This window comes from Brassica oleracea, chromosome C1, assembly GCF_000695525.1.
Source record: "Brassica oleracea var. oleracea cultivar TO1000 chromosome C1, BOL, whole genome shotgun sequence".
Lineage (NCBI taxonomy): Eukaryota > Viridiplantae > Streptophyta > Magnoliopsida > Brassicales > Brassicaceae > Brassica > Brassica oleracea.
This window is the reverse complement of record NC_027748.1, coordinates 34918612-34937946: the sequence shown is the minus strand read 5'-3', so window position 1 is coordinate 34937946 and position 19335 is coordinate 34918612. Positions and strand designations below refer to the sequence as shown.

Sequence of the window (19335 nt, the reverse complement as noted above, 5' to 3'; positions counted from 1 at the left end):
ATCGTAATTCAATCCGTTGAGGAGCGGTTGTGAGATAACCGCACCGGGATTGTCATTCGATGATAAGTCATATCGTGAGATTGTCTTGTATTTGATTTCGGTTGTTGCAGGATTGATCGCCATTGTTGAAGATGAGAGATTAGTTGATGTTTTGAATGGATGTTTTGTGTATCAAGAAGTTCGAGACACAAGAATTTTTGAAAGAGATATGTTGTTTTTGCGATTTTTGCAAGAACAACAAGATGATGAGGATGTTTAAGATGTTTTTTAGTTTTGTTTGAGCTCTGATACCATGACAAATTATAGTTTGGGATCAAAGTAAACTTGAATATTATTAAGAATGAAGCTTGGTATTTATACCAAGTAAAGTATTTTGACAATAGGAAAACTTAAAACCAAAGCTATCTAGGAAAACAAGATAAAACCTTATCTAAAATCTAGTTGTATGATTTCCTAATCTTTATAGAAACCATACTCCAATAGTTAAAGATCTAATCCTACCGAATTATGGTTTAGTAAAAGGATTAGAAAAAGGAAATATAAAATATGTTAATAGTTTAGGATTAATCTAATCTCTATATAAGAAGATACCAATGTGTGGTATAGCTTATGAGTTTTATGATTGTGTGAAAGAGCTTAAGGTTTTGAGTGATTTTCTTTAAGAGATTAATAAGAGAGATATTCTTATTATTTGAGATCATACAATTGAGATTCTATATTTGGTATCAGAGCTTTAGGTTCTCAAGATCACTGTTCATATCAGGACACTGTTCATCGACGAAGCACTGTTCACCAACGGGTACTGTTCACAATGAATACTGTTCATCAAAAGATCTTTAAAACCTAATGTCCGACCCGAGCAATGGGAGACGAACTTGCTACGATGAAGACAAAGGTAGGAGAGCGATCTTATATCAAGTGTCCGATGTTAAACTCGACGAACTACACTGTATGGGCCATTAGAATGAAGAACATGCTTAAATTTCATATGGTGTGGAGTATTATAGTGACGGCAACGGAAGAGGATGACAAAAAAGACATGGCTATTTCTCTGTTGTTTCAAGCAATACCCGAGGCCTTAGTACTACAAGTCGGAGAGTTAGATACATCAAAAAAAGTTTGGGATGCTATCAAAGTAAAAGAAGCTAGACTGCAAACCTTAATGGCAGAATTTGATAGATTGAAGATGAAGGACACCGAGAAAATCGATGACTTCGCCGGCAAGCTATCTGAAATTTCATCAAAATCCTTTGCCTTAGGAGAAGAGATTAAAGAATCAAAACTTGTCAAAAAGTGAGCCTCCCTCGCAATAAATATATACACATTGTAGCATCCCTTGAGCAAGTCCTTGATCTTAAGAACACGAGTTTTGAAGATATTGTGGGACGTTTAAAGGCTTATGAAGAACGGGTTCAAGAAGAAGAAGATAATAATCAAGAGGACCGAAGCAAGCTTATGTACTCTAATACAGAACAGCAATCCGCTCGCAATTACCATGATTACTATAAAGGATATCGAGGAAGAGGAGGACGTTACTACAAGGGCAGAGGTCGAGGCTACTATAATGGAGGAACAGATACGTCGAGAGTAACATGTTTTCGATGCGATAAGATGGGTTATTACGCCTCTACCTGTCCAGACCGACTCCTCAAGCTACAAGAGACACAAGAGCAAGATAAAGCTGACACTCAAGAAGCAGACGTGCTTATGATGCCTGAAGAGGTCTATCTTAATGAAGGAAAAGTGATGCCGAGGAAGTACGAGTCTAATGGAGAAGATAATATGTGGTATCTTGATAATGGAGCCACTAATCACATGACTGGAAATCGACGGTACTTTGCAAAATTCGACAAGTCTATTACAGGAAAAATCAAGTTTGGTGATGACTCGCGTATCAACATCAAAGGGAAAGGGTCTATCGAGCTTATTGACCAGAATGGAGAGATAAGAACTATGGCCGATGTCTATTTCACTCCAGACTTGAAGAGCAGCATAATCAGTCTCGGACAAGTAACGGAATCAGGATGTGATGTGAGATTGAAAGATGAATATCTAACCATGCATGATTGTGACAGCAAACTATTGGTCAGAGCTATAAGATCGAAGAAACGGTTATACAAAGTTTGTATGGGAGTATATAAACCTATATGTCTATCTTTGGCGATGGAGAGTGACTCAAGTAGAGAGAACACAAGGTTTAGATACATAAATCTCGAGACGAATAAATCAATGGTACAGCGGGAGCTCGTTGACACAGAAACAGAGAAGAGCAGAGTCTATGGCGTTCCAGCCGGTTTATGCACGAGCTTAGGCATATGTGGGCATATAAAAGTGGTGCGCACAGTTCAATGATGAGGAAATACGGTCTTGGTGGAGATAACGTGTTAGACGCAAAGATGGTTGATGCCAATGGTAAATTACTCGACATAGCTTCTGTGGGTGAAGATATGTTTTGGGCGATTAGAGGATCTGGTGGAGCGAGTTTTGGGATATTTCTAGCATGGAAGATCAATCTTGTTCCTGTTCCCAAAACGGTAACAATTTTCACCGTCACCAAAACGTTAGAACAAGACGTGGGCAACAAGATTCTTTCGAGGTGGCAAGTGGTCGCTGAAGAATTATTCATGAGAGTAATATTCAGTGTAGCTTCAAACAACGGAAGCAAGGCTGCGACGACGACGTCGTATAATGCTCTGTTTCTTGGTGATAAGGAGAAAATGGCAGATGATGAGATGACATTGAGAGGGCTACGAAGACAAAGCTACAAACATAAAAGCTTTGAAGATTATGTGTTGCTATTATTAAGTTTAAATAATAAGCCAAGAAACTTTCAAGAGGGAAGTGAATTAAAGACATTGATACTAGCTTATGAGAAATGAAACACATTCCATTATATAACACGAGACATGGAGTTTAGTGGATCTTCTGTATGGAGTAAAGAAGAGTGGTCTACAGTGGCCATACAAGACCAAACGATTCAAAGTAAAAGGAAGAAACGTGACGTATGGTTTAGGACATGCAACGAGAGCTTGGAGCAACAAATGAAATCAAGTGATTCTTGAGCTGCGGTTTAAACAAGGTTCCAAAACGTCATCGGTTTATTGGAAAATCGTGAATAGCTGTCTCAGATTTGTTACAGTTTGCGAGAATGATCTGTTTGTCACAGAAACAGAGGAGAAGTTCGCTGAAGACTTTATCACAGAGATAGCGTTGAAATTCGACATGTCTGATCTGGAAGAGAATGGTATGGAGAATTACATTATGATACATACACTGATGGAATATGGGTTGAAGCTATCAAGGTCTGAAATTGAAAAGGACAGCAATGCTACAAGATACATGAGGAATGTCGGCTACTTGATGACCAGACCGGAGCTATCTTTCTGTGTGAGGATGATAAGACGAGATATGCAAATATTCGAAGAGTTTCATGAAACTGCAATGAAGATACGTGAAACTGCTGAGATACCAATTGTTGGAGATATTGTTAGAGGTCATAGAATTGACTCGGATGATGGCAAGAGCGTGGCAGAACATATCTTTCATGATGGTGAAAGTTCAATTACGTGGGGCTCAGGAAAACAAGAGACTGTTGTGTTACCGTCATGTGAAGCTGAAGACATGGCAGGGACTGAAGCTATGGAACAACCTATATGGCTTCAAAAGTTACATCGGCATACAACCGAGAGTGAACAGAGAAGCGATATTGTGATGAAAGCATTCGGCAAATTGAAGCTCAAGGAGATAAGAGGTATTGATGAAGACTTGTTGAAAATGGATTTCAAGCTTAAGGGGGAGAATGTTGGATTAAGCTTGAAAGAAAAGGAAACTTGAGATATAAGTTAAAGACCTAATCCTACCGAGTTATAATTTAGTAAAAGGATTAGGAAAAGGAAATATGAAATATGTTAAGAGTTTAGGAGTAATCTAATCTCTATATAAGAAGATACCAATGTGTTGTATATATAGCTTATGAGTTTTATGATTGTGTGAAAGAGCTTAAGGTTTTGAGTGATTTTCCTTAAGAGATTAATAAGAGAGATATTCTTATCATTTGAGATCATACAATTGAGATTCTATATTAAGGTGAACCATCAGATTCAATAGAAGAAAACCAATCGATTTAAACCGGTTAACATTTTAAGGTGAACCATCAATTTAAACCGGTGACATTTAAAAAGTAAACCATTGATATAACCAAAAAAAAATATTGACACTTTCAAATTTCAGTTGCTCTCACCCCTCACTGGATATGTATAATATCAAAATCCATTGTGTTTTTGCTTTTTCTTCGTATCTCCGCTTGTAAGAAAGTAAAAAAAAACGAGCGATTTAACACTTTCAAATCTCAGCTGCTCTCACCCCTCAGTGGATGTATACACTGAAAATCTCTAAACTTGGTTGTTGGATTAAATTTTGTGAACAGGTAGATGCCCTTAGCTTTAATCATCTCTTCTGCTGCTACTACTGATTCTATTCTCTTCTTAGGGTTTCTTGATTCAAAGTTTCCTCCTTTGACTTGATTGGGTTTCTCTCTATATTAGATTTAGTCAGCTTGTTACCTGAATATATGATTAAACCTTGGTTCTCTGTTTGTATGTCAGTGAAGTCCTGCAAGCTTTGACCTTTTTGTCTATTTAAATGGATCGTGTTAGCAATCTCCCAGACGAGGTTCTTTGCCACATACTCTCTTTCCTTACCACAAAGGAGGCTGCTTTGACATCGATTCTCGCCAAGAGGTGGGGCAACCTTCTCGCCTTTCTCCCTTATCTCACCTTTGACGACTCTGCGTTCCTTCACCCGGAAGAGGGCAAGCGGGACAGGCAAGAGAGATCATACAGAGCTTCATGAACTTCGTCGACAGAGTTATGTCTTTGCAAGGCAACTCTCCGCTGAAGAAATTCTCCCTCAAGTGTCTCACGTCTAGATAGTTGGATTAGCAGTGCGTTGGCGCGCGGCGTCTCGGATCTTGATCTAGCAATTATTCTGGATTATGACGAAGATGAAGATGAAGATGATAATTATTACCAGCTCTCTCCGAAATGCTTCGAGTGCAGCACGCTAGTTAGTCTGAGAATTGACTGTGGGAGTAACATAGCCTTGGCTGCTGATCGCGTTTCTTTACCGTTGCTTAAGACTCTGGTTCTCGACTCGGTTCCTGTTTGTCCCATCGAGTTTGAGACTCTGCTTCGCGCTCTTCCTTCCCTTGAGGAATTGCAACTGGTTGAGGTTATGTGGAAAGATATGTATGTCAATGTCACTGTCAAAAGCGCAAGCGTCAAGACGCTAACGATAAAGCTGAACGACTGTTTAAGCGCTTTATCGTTTGATACGCCGAGTCTCCTTCACTTGGTCTACTATGGTTTCGTTGCATCGGACTTTCCCGTGGTTAATATGGAAAAGTTGTTTGATGCTAGAATCATCTTCTGCTTAAGCGAAGACCAACTCAAGCGACTTAGAGATCCAGATCATGCTTGGTTTGACGAGGAAGATGCTCTCGGGTATAGTAATGTGTGGAAACTCTTTCATGGCATACGGAATGTTCCGAATCTTGACTTGCTTCCTGATACTCTTGAGGTCAGTTCTCTTGGAATGTATATGATTAGGTTTTGAAACATATGTAATTCCAAAATGGTTTGTTTTGTCTTGCTTTCAGGTGCTTTCTATGTGAGTTTTCAACAACCTCAAATCATTATCTATTAAGAGTGACAAGGATCGAGGATGGCAAGCAATGCCAGCTCTTCTTAGGAACTGTCCACATTTAGAAATTCTAGCCATTGAGGTATGCCAAACATAGATTCATACTTTATACTTTGAATCTTTATCTTATGGTCTTGTTGGTACTCTTTTAGGGTCTGGTGCACCATGTGACAGATGAGTGCGGGGATGCTTGTGACTGCGTTTCGCGGGAGGGAAAAGGGCTTTCACTCACAGTTTGTCAAGTGAAAGAGCTGGAGATTCAAGGGTTTAGAGGGACGATGAAAGAGATGGCGATGATAAAGCATTTCTTGGACTACTTTCCGTGTTTGAAGGAGATGGAGGTCTATGTTGAAGAGAATGATCCTACGCAGCTAGGAAACCGTGAAATTTCGAAACTTGTCCAGGAGATTTTGGAACTCTACAGCAAGTTATCTGGTTGCAATGTTCAGCTTCTGGTGAGCGATTATTTGGAACAGAAGTGGCTGAAGAACAAAAAGATCTCCTAGTTTTGCCAAACTCCCCTTTTGGAATTTGCCTGCAGTTTGTTTTTTTTGTTTAACTGTCTTGAAAACCGTCTCAGACTGAACCTTTATTCAACCTCTTCTATCTATGGATGGGATTGTTTTCATTTGATTCTCTGTTGCTTTGAGTTTGTTTTTGTATGTCGGTGAGAAAAGTGATTGTTATGTTTTTGGATAATAGAGTGTCAAAGGTTAGCTATCATTACATAAGCCATCTTAGACCAAACGTCTATTATTGTTAGTTGATCATGTATGTGTAACGACCCTACCCTGGTTCTGTTAACCAATGGATTGGTGGAATGCAAGAAGAGCACCATCATCAAACGTCCTACCTTTTCCGCTAGAGATTTGGGGTTTAAGAGACTTCTACTTTCACCTTATCAGAGAGCTACGTACTGAAGCTCAGGTTTCGAGTTAAGAGCTGGAACTCTAAGCGGTCAGAGAGCAGTTAGTATTGTGCAAGTATGAGTCTGCATTTTAAAACTCAAATATTTTGTTGTAGTCATCCTTCTGAATGATGCTTATTCGCCAGTTAAACACTTTTGCAGAGTGTTTAAGGAAATGAAGTTCCAAAACAAAGATAAAGAAAAATGTTTTTATTTTACAATGGTTTTGTTTGTTTGTGGGAGAAGAAAAGGTAACATGCAGTGTCTGTGTCTTTAGCCCAGCTGTAGAAAAGCTTGAAATTATGGAATGTGTCTTGGAGAAGAGAGACTCAATGCAGCCTGCTTTGGGGAATGCATCTGTGTTTATATGTCTGTATTGGTGCCAGGGGCGGTCTTGAGGGATCGGGATGAAACGACCGCCTAGGGACCCCCATTTTTTTCGAAAAAATCAGCAAATAATCATTAACAAATAGGCCTCCAATCTTTTAATTTATTATAATTGGGTCCTCAATTTTTTTTATTTTTTACAAATATTTTTTTTTCGCCTAGGCCCCCGGAATATTGGTGCTACCACCAACCTTACCAAACTCCTGCATCAACAGGTCCCAAGGAAATATCATCTGCAGAAGAAAACTCAAGAGTTGCTTCTAGGCGATGACGTGCTGGAAACATTTTATGGTAGTGTGCAATAGGTATCTTAAAACCATATTTAATACGTGTGTTAAGTTGAAGGTGTCATTCTCAGATTTTTGCTTGTTGTTTGTGGATGAACACGACTCAGCCTTCTTGTGTGTACCAGCAGAAGCTGAAACTGTAACCAATGTGACAGACACTTTTCTAACTTCAGAAGACAATGCAGCTGATCAGCCATAGCCAAGACCTTTGTCACTTTACACAATGAGAGATTAGAGATAGATTGCTGCTCTAAGCAGTGTTCAATTGTTATTACTTCTTCTTATGTGAGCTGAATGTCTTAAATACTTGCAGGGACGATACATGAAGCCTCAAACATCACCGCTTCCATATCCGGACCAGTTGTGTGTGCATGAAAAGAATTGGCCTTAACTTCAGATTTCTTAGAAAAGTGAGAGAGAGATAAGGCAACTCATTTTGCAACTGTGAATCAGTGATATTATTTGTAGTGTATTTTACTTGTGTTAAAATACACTCATATTTGATTAACCCCATTCGTCTCTCTCTCATATAATCCAGAGAAGAAATTAAAAAAGATAACAAATATGTATATGTATATGAAAATATTTAATATTAATAAAATGCAAAGAAAAATATAATAAATAAGAAAAATAACCATATGTTGAATTGAAGTTTGCTAATTTTATTTTTAGTAAACAGAGATATGATTGTTTAAAAGAGAATATTATACAAACATAGTTATAGGAAACACCTAGATGAAATGACAACAGAATAAATATAGGATGCCTTTAAATTTACAACTTTAAAAATGTAAACTTTGTAAAATTTTAATACTGAAAATTAATTTATATGTAAAGCAAAAGATGCAAAATCAATTTGTATTTCAATTAATATATGTATTGAATATCAAAACTATATTAAAACTAGGTGTTTTATTATCAGTCTCTGGGAATTGTAACTTTTATGTTTTCATACTTTTAGAAAATCTATATATATCATCGGTTCAATATCGGGTTCTACTAAATGGTCAACCACGTGGTCTCATTGTTCCACATCGAGGCTTACGTTAAAGGGATCATTTATCTCCTTATTTATTCATTCTCTTTACAGAGGCTTTAATTGTAAACATAAAAAAGACAGAAAGAGGGCAATAACTAACGGGAATGAAGCTAGCTCGAGCATGTCCAGCGATATCTCATTTGTTATTTGCGGACGATAGCCTCTTCTTTTGTAAAGCTCAGAAAGAGGAGTACCAAACCATTCTCTGGATTTTAAAGGATTACGAGACAGTATCAGGTCAGCTTATAAATTTTGATAAGTCGTCCATCCAATTTGGCCACAAAATTGAAGAATCAACCAGACAGGAGTTAAGGGATATTTTGGGTATCCAGAAGGAGGAATGAGATCTTACTTAGGTTTACCAGAAAATCTCGGAGGTTCCAAGATACAAGTTTTTAGCTTTGTACAGGACCGACTAAATAACAGAGTCAACGGGTGGACTTTTAGGTTTTTCACAAAGGGAGGAAGGGAAGTGATCATTAAATTAGTGGTTACGGCATTACCAAATCACGTGATGTCTTGTTATCGTTTTCCTAAGGCAACCGTTAAAAAACTAACGAGTGCGGTAGCACAATTCTGGTGGAGCCCAGGGGGAAGCACAAGAAGTATGCACTGGAAATCATGGAACAAAATATGTGTCGATAAGGATGAAGGAGGTTTGGGGTTTAAAGATATCACTTATTTCAACACAGCGATGCTTGCTAAGCAGTTGTGGCGGCTGATAGAGAAGCCAAATACTTTATTTTCTCGAGTCTTCAAAGGTCGATACTATAGGAATGCCTCACCCCTGGAACCGATCCGTTCATATTCTCCGTCATATGGCTGGCGGAGTATAGTATCTGCTATATCTCTGGTAAGCAAATGACTAATCAAAAGGGTGGGATCAGGATCCTTTATTTCTGTATGGAACGATCCATGGCTCCCAACCACTCACCCGAGACCAGCCAATAAAAATTAACACAATTTGTACCCAGACCTTACAGTGGATTCCCTTATTAATACCACTTCGCAAACTTGGAACTTGCAGGCAATTAGAGATTTGGTGGATCCACAGGATGTGAAAATTATAGAAAGTATACCATTGAGCAGAACTTAGATGACAGACAGGGAGGGATGACATTTTACAAAAAATGGGAAATATACAGTTAAATCTGGATATCAGAAAGAATGAGTTTATCTAGACAAAGAAAGACCACCATTACTCCTTGGACCTACAGTCGATGTATTAAAGGCGTTCTGTTGGAAAATTAGGTGTCCACCAAAGTTAAAACATTTTCTATGGCAATTGGTGACCAGATGTATAGCAGTCAAGAAGAATCTGCAGGCAAGAGGAATACAAGGGGACATATGTTGTGCAAGATGTGGAGCCTCTGAGGAATCAATAAACCATGTGTTTTTCGAATGTCCTCCAGCACTTCAGGGTTGAGCTCTCTCGAAGATACCATCAAACCCATATATTTTCCCAACATCTTCTCTCTTCACAAACATGGATCATCTTTTTTGGAGAGTCTTTCCTCAGATGAATGATCATCAGTTTGCTTGGATATTATGGTACATTTGGAAATGAATGAATAATAAAGTCTTTAGCAACCTGGACATTGATCCTAGGGAAACTCTTAAGTTGGCAGAAACAGAATCAACACTTTGGGCTGAGGCACATATATTGAACGACCAGAGGACAGCACAAAATGTGGAGGTTAGGATACTTCCGGCGATTCCAGGAAGATGGTGTTTCACAGATGGTTCTTGGAAAGAGAATGATACTTTTTCCGGACAAGGTTGGTATAATACGCTAGTAGGATTTGATGGGTTGATGGGGGCGAGAAATGTTAGAGCTAGTCTCTCTCCTCTCCACGCAGAGATGGAAGCACTAATCTGGGCAATGGAATGTATGAGGAACTTACATCAGTTTTAGGTCACGTTTGCAACAGATTGTTCTCAATTGGTGAAGATGGTTTCAGAACCAGAAGAATTGCTAGCTTTTACAAGTTATTTGGAAGATTTAAAAACTCTGAAAGAAAGTTTCCTCCGATCAGAGATCATCTATGTACCAAGAACGCAAAATACCAAGGCGGATAGCCTAGCACGCAGTGCAAGGACGCAACGGTATTTCGTTGTTCACATGGATGCAGATCTCCCGATGTTGTTTACAGAGTCAGTATGAGTATGTATAAGTTGATGACAAAAAAAAAAGAAGGAAATCTATATAAGTTTTTTTTTTCATTATAATAAAATTTTGATGTTTTTATTTGATAAAGCAATCATTAGTCCAAATAGAAACTTGAACCAAGACTAAAGCAATTACTAGTCCATAATCGAGGTTTAAAAAGTTGACAAAGACGAGCTGTTTTTGGTCTGCAAACATGTTCTTGTAAATAGTATTTAGGTTTAGATGAGATATAACAACTACAAAACATTTTGTTTGAGGCAATTTTTCTATCTTTTTACTAACACTAAGCAAAACACCCAATTGTCTATGAGTGCATTAATTTATTATGCATATTTTATTAGTACTTTGTGTAACCTGTTACATTAATGTAGAAATATTCAAATGTGTATTATAAATACTTTATTTATATAGAATTTTAAAATTAATCTTTGAATCACTTTTGTCTTCCTTGAGTAAAAAAAAATATTTTTTCATCCTAAACAAAATACTTGAATACCTATTTGAACATAGAACATATGAATAACATATCTGAATACCAATTTTAAAACAAAAGCGAATACATAGGTTTCAATGATAGAACATTATTTAATATTCAATGTCTAAACACCTCAAAACCGCATGGAAGTCAAAGTTGATCTTTTTCCCCTCTTGTAGAATTTTCTTTAATTCTTCTATTTATATTCATTTTTTTTGTAAACAAAAAGATTAAACCCTGGTCTATTAAAGACACAGACGTAACCTCTGGGTGGGAGGTGCAACCCACGGATGGATCCTCTCCCGGGTATTCAAATATAATCCCTCTTGTAGAATCTTCTTTAAGTCTATTCCTACGCTTCGCTAACATCACATTATATCCAAGATCATCTCGTAAATATTGTAAGAAAAAAAAGAAATGAAGATTACATTTTATGAGAGGGAGACTTGATATGGATGTTGGCAACCAACAACATTGATTTGATAGAAAACTATGGTGCATCTGTTTTTCTTTTCCTATCAATATAGATATTGCATGGATCTCTGTTGCTAGCAGCACAATGATGAAACCTTATTCTTTGAGAGGCATGTGTGCATCTAGATCCATCAGCTCATTTACGTCTCCCATAAGAAACAACTTATTAATTAGTAGCAAAAACATAATTGGAATTTCTAGTTTTGAAACGCTAAGTAAGAAATTTTTTAAATTTGGAGAATGGATAATCATTTGGAAGTGAGAAAGTTTGGTAATCCCTGTACAGTCCAACGTAAAGGGGATTATCGATGGATGAAAGAAATATATTTAACCCAACTCAAGAAAACTTATTTATTTATAGAAAACTTATTATTTTTATAAAAGTGTAAAAAGTAATAAATTTTATGATACAATGCAAGTACCATTTTTCACCTAACATAATTAATTAGTCCACCTAACATAAATAATTAGTCCACTAAGAGCTCATTCAAAGGCACGTGACAATTTCTTTTACCTACACAGTTTCCAATTCTGAAATCATTTGTAACCGATATTCATGCATCTTCCACAATATCATCCAAATCAGTGTATAGGGAAAATTTGGATGTGTATCCCTACACTTTGTCACCATCAAATTATACCCAAAATCATCTTGTAATTGTTGGATGGAAGAGAAGAAATGGAAATCACTGGTTATGAGAAGAAGATTTCAAAATGGGTGTTCTTGACCCATCAACATTGCTTTGATAACCAACTCCGGTGCATCTATTTTTAGTTGGAGTTTATGGTTTTTAAATACCAACTAAGAAATTTTTTAAAATCAGAGAATCGATAACCATATGGAAGTGGGCAAGTATGATAATCCCAACACATTCCAACTTAATTACAAGAGAGTATTCATGGATCTACAAAATACATTCAACCAAATCTCAAAAAAAAAAAAAAAACAAATCATCTAACCGAACGTATTCCACAAAACTTTAAACTTGAACTTGTTATATTTACTAAGTTTAGAAACCTTAATTAGCATAGAACTTTTAGAGGATCTTTGATTTCAACAAGTAATCTGGAAAACAAGGTTTACTTACATGTCGAAGGAGAGAAAACACTAAAATCGTACATAGAGATTTTTTTCTTTTTAAGCGGCAAATGAGAGAGACGATGATTTGTGATTTTGGTCAACTCTTTATTGCTAGGTATAATTAAATTGAACTTAACCACCAACATTCATACTTTTTGGTTGATTTGTTGTTTGTTATTAAACTAATAAATTTGAAGACTTAATGAAAATTTCACAATAGATAAATGTTGCGCATTCAATAAAAGACGTGTTGTAAAATTCAAACTGACCATTCCATATGTAATTCCACTTTTAATTTTTCATATTTTTCATACTTTTTCACTTTCATTTTCTCATATTTTTCACTTTATGTTTTCATATAGAAATTTTCACTTTTTTCATATTATAAGAAAATTTGAATTTTTTTTTTGCTTTTCATTATATTAAAATTTGATTTTTTTATTTGTTATTTATTTTACATCATGGAAAGATCAAAAATACTAATTCCAAAACAAAATAGAATATCGAGATTCAAAATAACAAATAATATTCAATATTTAATGTATAAACACACTAAGAACACATGAAATTCAAATCTAATTTATGTCCTTGAGTAGACTATTCTTTCATTCTCTTTATATTTCGATATGAATGTTGGCAGCTCAACAACATTGGCTTGATCAACAACTCTACCAACATCATTGATTTGATCAACAACTTTGGCGTATCTAATTTTCTTTTACTCTTTACAATATCGTTATTGTCTTTGCGTTGCATCCCTTTTAAAAATGTATTCAAAAAACTGTTGAAGCTTATTGTAACAGCTTAAATAGCTACATAGATCGATTAGTTGATTTAAATGCTGACAAAAAGTTGATTTAAGTATATATGTAAACATTTATTTAATCATTCATTTAGTCTCTAACATTTTGTAAACACTGGATTGACATTGTTTTGATGTTTTTGTTAAGTTGAATTCATTGAATCTTATCGATTAAACACATGCATCAATATTAGCAAATTTTTTTTTTTAAATGATAGAAAACCTTTTAATCTAATTATTGTTCAGAACAAGTCATATCATATTTCGTATGATTTACAAATAGAAGATGACAATTCAAATGAATGGGTTGATCATCTAAAGTGACAGGTTACTATGATCTTGGTTGTCTATCTTCAGTTCGGGTACACTCTTTTCATTTATACGATTTTCTTCATTTATACTCTTTGGCTGTATTGTAATGGAGCTATGATCTAACCGTTCTGATTCTGGTACAAGTTTAACTGAGATAGTAATATTATCAGGCTGTAGTCTGTTCTATTTTATCTTCAGGAATCAACTGTGTTTTGCAGTTACGTAGACCTGGCGCAGATGTGAAAATTCAACTCAACTGCGAGTCAATCGATACTAAACAAGCACCCAAACATGAAAAAGATAATGATCCAAATGCATCGAAGAGAAGCATAGAAATTGAATAGGTAGCAAGAGAGATTCAGATAAAGACCCTAAATAATTCAAGGAGGAGGTGTTGTTGATTTTGTGAGTAAAATAAACCGAAGGCCAATTGAACAAAAGTTAATTTATCGAGCCGGTTTATTTCGGTTTACAAGTTTATTACTTTAAAAAAGGAAATTAAAGATTCTGTTTCGGAAAAAAGGAAATTAAACACGAAAACAAAAGGAAAAGGAAAATAAAATAGTGAACAACCGGCTTCAGTTTATTTTTTTTTTTTTTTTTTTTTTTTTTGATTATAGACAGTTTTTCCAACGGCTTCCTAGGTTCAAAAGACTAATCTGTGTCGGTGCGGCCCGAATGTGAAATCCGCAGTGGCGGGTAATCAAACCCAGGTGGCGGTACTCACAACTGTGAACCCTTTACCACCAGAGCTAGACGCGCCGGTTGACTTCAGTTAGTTAGCTTCTTCTTCTTATAAATTAGGATGCACTTTGAAGCATAGGTTCTAATTTCAGAAACAGTATGTCGAACAAGACGATGAGTACAGAAGAAGACAACAATGTTGTCGTTGACGGCTCTTCTTCACTAGAGTTTGTCTCTTTTCTTGGGCCAGGTGGTTTCGGTTACGTATCTATCATGAGAGATTCCAAATACCGTTTCTGCGCTGAGAAATCATCTCTAATGGATTTCTTGAAGAGTCTCGAGAAAGAGCTTAGATCATGCTTTGTTTTTCGCAACCATCCACGCATCGTTCAAATCACTAGTCCTAATCTTCACGTTGGGATCAATGAACTGAAACATGTTTTACAGTTCAACCAATCTAACTAAAATTAATTTAACTTGTTTTCTGTTCATTTTGCTCATTATCTTATATGTAATTTTCAATAACAAAATTAAAATTCAATTTTGTAAGACAAAAAGAAATGAATAATTTAAAACAATTTTAAATTGTCTACCAGCTATTTTAATAGCAACTTATAATACTTATATGCCAAAATATACATACAAAATTATATAAACAAGATTAAAAATTAAACAAAAACCCCGGATGTAACCCGGGCCAATACCTATTTAATAATAAAGTAGTTGTGATACATGTTAAGTTTATCGACCAAAGACTTTGATCCATGTAAATATGTTTTCTTTCCTTTTTTGTAAATATAATCTTTGGTTTTATTTATATGAATATTTCCTTTTTATTATATATATTTTATTTGTAAGTATAAAAAAGGAAACTAAAATTAAAAATTTAATTGCATAAACTATTAAATATTTTTTTAATAACATTATTCTTAGATATAATATTTTAATTTATTAAAGGTATCTCTATAATTAACCATCGTAAGAATTAACGTGAGCACACACGTAAGAAACTGACTTCTCAAATAATATTATAGTTTTTATTATATATTTTATTTGGAAATATATAAAAAAAGAAAATAAAATTAAAAATTTAACTGGCATAAATTATTAAATATTTTCATAATAAAAATAATTATTAAATATAATATTTAATTCATTAAGGGTACCTCTGTAACTAATCATCGTAAGAATTAACGTAAGCGAGACACACGTAAAAAAATAAATTCTAAAATAATATTCAAGATGGTTTTAGCCGACCAAATGGTAACTTTTTTTCTAAACGTCTGTTAACTTCAATTGCTTAGTTTCTTATACTATTAGGGTAACATGATCCATGATGATAAAAATACACCGTCTAGTTTTAATATTTGATTAAACAAACAATCATGTTATAAATCATATTGTGGATGTTCATAACCGGCCCGGTTCATAACCGGCCCGGTTCATAACCGCCTCAATGCTAAAGAGAGAGAGAGAGAGTCGACCGTGAGGAGAGAGAGAGAATCAACATCTTGTCTTCTCCTTATTAGATTATGATTTGTACTCTTTCCATATTTATATTTCCTTTCTTTAGTCTTCCCCTTATTCTATGACGGTGTAATTCCCTTTATATAAAGGGCTCCTTATGTTTATGAATAATACAGAAACATAGATTATATCCTCTAGTTTCACAACACGTTATCAGCACGATAGAATCTAAATCCCTAAGCTAAAACAAACCGCCTAAAACCCTAACCCTAATCGGCGAACATCTTTACCGGCGAACCATCCTAATTTTGATCGCGAAACCTTACATCCCGATCCTTGTTTGCAATCCGTTCCCGATCAGCTTCAGCTCAAGGCGTTCCTGATCCTAGCTCAGACGATCTCGGCTTGTTCAACCTCAGCTCGCAAACAAGACGATCTCAGACAGCTCGTGGACAGCTCGCGACCCGATCAGCACGTTGGACAGCCCGCATTCCGATCAGTTCCAGCTCGCTGTTCATCTCTTTGGTGGTCCATTCAACCCTACTTGAGGTTAAGGTAATTCAAAACCTTAAAGAGAACCCATAATCGAATTTGATTGTTTGATAAGAATCGAAACCATAAAAACTACAAACCCTAATAGTATGATCTAATGTTGAAATCAAAACCATAGGGTAATAGATCAAAACCCCAATGAGTAAATCAAAGCTCATAATCATAAGTTCGATACCCCAAACCCTAATCGAGATTGATTGTTTGATCAATTAAAGTCCAAAACCTTAATGGTTTTGAATCTCAAAACCCCCAATGATCTAAGATCAAAATCGAAACCCTAATTCCCTAAAGCCTAGCCGCATGCATACCATGCAAACCCAAATTTGAAATCGAAATTGATTTGATTGTTTATGTGATTAAATGTTTTGAATCTGATTATAATCACATAGAACTGATTGCTAGGATTGATTAAACTCATTCTTGAATTCGGTTGTTTTGAATTGATGATCCAATTGAATGAATTAAGGTTAAAGAAATCGCCTAGGTTTAAGTTGTTCTCATCTTGTTTAAATACTTAACATGACCGGCTTGTTCATATTGAAACCCTAATTGTATTAATTGATTGAATATGATCATAAGGTTGATAGTAAATTAACCCATTGATGCATTGCTTGATTACTTATGAGGTTTCAAGTTTCCATGATCACTTAGAATCGTTCTTGCTAGGATGAATAACCGATTGCATTAAGATCATATAGAAAACGTTTGCTAAGGTTGATCATCCTTATCTTGACCGTGCGGCTTATCATGCATCATATCCGTTTGGTCGTGTGACCTCATCTGATTGTTTTGATTGCATCTTATAGAGAACATTGAACACTATAATCTTAAAGAATGAATATATGATTTCAGATGTCGTAAATCAACAACTTGAATTTTGCTGCCCCAAATCTCTCTGGAGATAATTATTTGCAATGGGCACTTGATACTAAGATCATATTAAAATCCAAGGCACTCGGTGAATGTATTACCGAGGGCAATAATGCAAGTGAGAAAGATAGATACAGTGCGATATTAATTATACGCCATCATCTTATTGAGAGTCTCAAAGATCAGTATTTGACTATTGAGAATCCTCTAGACCTTTGGACAGAGTTGAAAACGAGATATGATCACCAGAGAACGGTGTTATTACCAAAGGCTATGTATGATTGGAGGAATCTCAGAATCCAGGACTTCAAGTCCGTGGACGAGTATAACTCGGCCCTGTTTAAAATAGTTTCAAAATTGAAACTGTGTGGTGAAGATATAACGGATAAGGATATGCTTGAGAAAACCTTTTCCACCTTCCACACAAGCAATGTGTTGTTACAACAACAGTACCGTGAGAAGGGCTTCTCTACTTATGCTAATCTGATCTCTTGTTTATTGTGGAGCAAAACAATGAGATGTTGATGAGGAACAGTGAATTGAGACCTCCTGGATCAAACCCATTACCTGAGGCACATGCGGCCGTAGAGGATAAGAAAGAGTCGAACCATGTCCAGAGTGATAGCCAACACAACCGTGGTCGTGAAAAATGGCATGGACGTGGTGGTCGAGACCGAAACTCGTTTGGTCGAGGCCAAGACAACTCATATGGCCGTGGCTCCTATGGAGGCCGTGGACATGGACGAGGCCGTGGTACATCTTTCAAGCCACAAAACTCAACCAAATATGTGTGCCATAGATGTGGTATGGATAATCATTGGGCTGAGACATGTAGGACTCCCAAACATCTCGTTGACCTCTACCAAGAGAGTTTGAAAGGGAAAAATCCTCAAGTTCATATGACATATCAAGATGGTGAAGAAGATTTCAATCATGAAAAAGATGATATCATGGATTATGAAACTTCTGATTGTTTAAAAAGAGCAAAGATGATTTCGACCATCTATGTTTTTGTGTTCTTTGCTTTATGTTTTTTATGTTTTGATATTGCTTTGAACTTGTTTTCTTATTATAACTTAATGAATGAAAGTTTTTGATATAAAAGTCTCTAAAGCATCATGACTATACGTCTTGATAATGCTGGTGAGTTCACGTCCCAAGCGTTTAATGATTACTGTATGTCCATGGGGGTAAGTGTGAAACACTCCGTGGCACATGTACATACACAGAACGGCTTGGCCGAATCATTCATAAAACGAATTCAGCTAATAGCTAGACCATTGCTTATGAGGTCTAAGCTTCCGGCCACAGCCTGGGGACACGCAGTCTTGCACGCGGCCGAACTGATTCGTATTAGACCATCTAGTGAACATAAATATTCCCCATCACATTTGCTTACGGGTCATGAGCCAGACATATCCCATCTTAAGACATTTGGTTGTGCCGTCTATGTACCAATTGCTCCACCACAGAGAACACAGATGGGACCTCAAAGGAGGATGGGGATATATGTTGGATATGATTCTCCCACAATTATAAAATACCATGAGCCAACTACGGGTGATTTATTTAAGGCCAGGTATGCGGATTATCACTTTGATGAATCCGAACATCCAACATTAGGGGGAGATAGCAATAATCTGGGAAAAAAAAAAAGATTACATGGAATCAAACATCCTTATCTTGGCAAGATCCTCGGACTCAGGAATGTGATTTAGAATTCCAAAAGATTATACATTTACAAAAGCTAGCTAATCAATTGCCAGATTCCTTTGCTGACCCGAAAAGAGTGACTAAGTCATATATACCAGCTGCTAATGCACCAATTCATATTGATGTTCAAGAGGGACCCAATCAAGTTGCTACAGAGTCTAGACAACGTTTGAAACGTGGTAGACCAATAGGATCCAAAGATAAGAACCCTTGGAAAACTAAGAAAGGTGCAGATAATGAAACCGAGGTTATTAAAACCCTAGACACGATCGCGGCCGAACCAAAATCCCGAGTCGTAGCCGCGGCCGATCCCAAAACCCTAATAGCGATTGCGGCCGATCATAAACCCTTATATGCGGCCGGCCCTGATGTATCTAATACTGATTCTTGGGACGCCAAGATTCAAGGTACTGAA

The 19335-nt window shown here is 36.2% G+C and overlaps 1 protein-coding gene and 1 pseudogene across 1 annotated transcript; both read left to right on the top strand.

The window, feature by feature from the left end:
• Positions 1-862: 862 nt before the first annotated feature.
• On the top strand, positions 863-2352 carry LOC106338363. Its single transcript, XM_013777363.1, has 2 exons — positions 863-1220; positions 1331-2352. Exons 1-2 carry the CDS (start codon positions 863-865, stop codon positions 2350-2352), a joined length of 1380 nt encoding a protein of 459 aa, XP_013632817.1.
• A 1961-nt stretch (positions 2353-4313) lies between these two features.
• LOC106292431 lies at positions 4314-6388 on the top strand (annotated as a pseudogene).
• The last annotated feature ends 12947 nt before the right edge of the window (positions 6389-19335 follow it).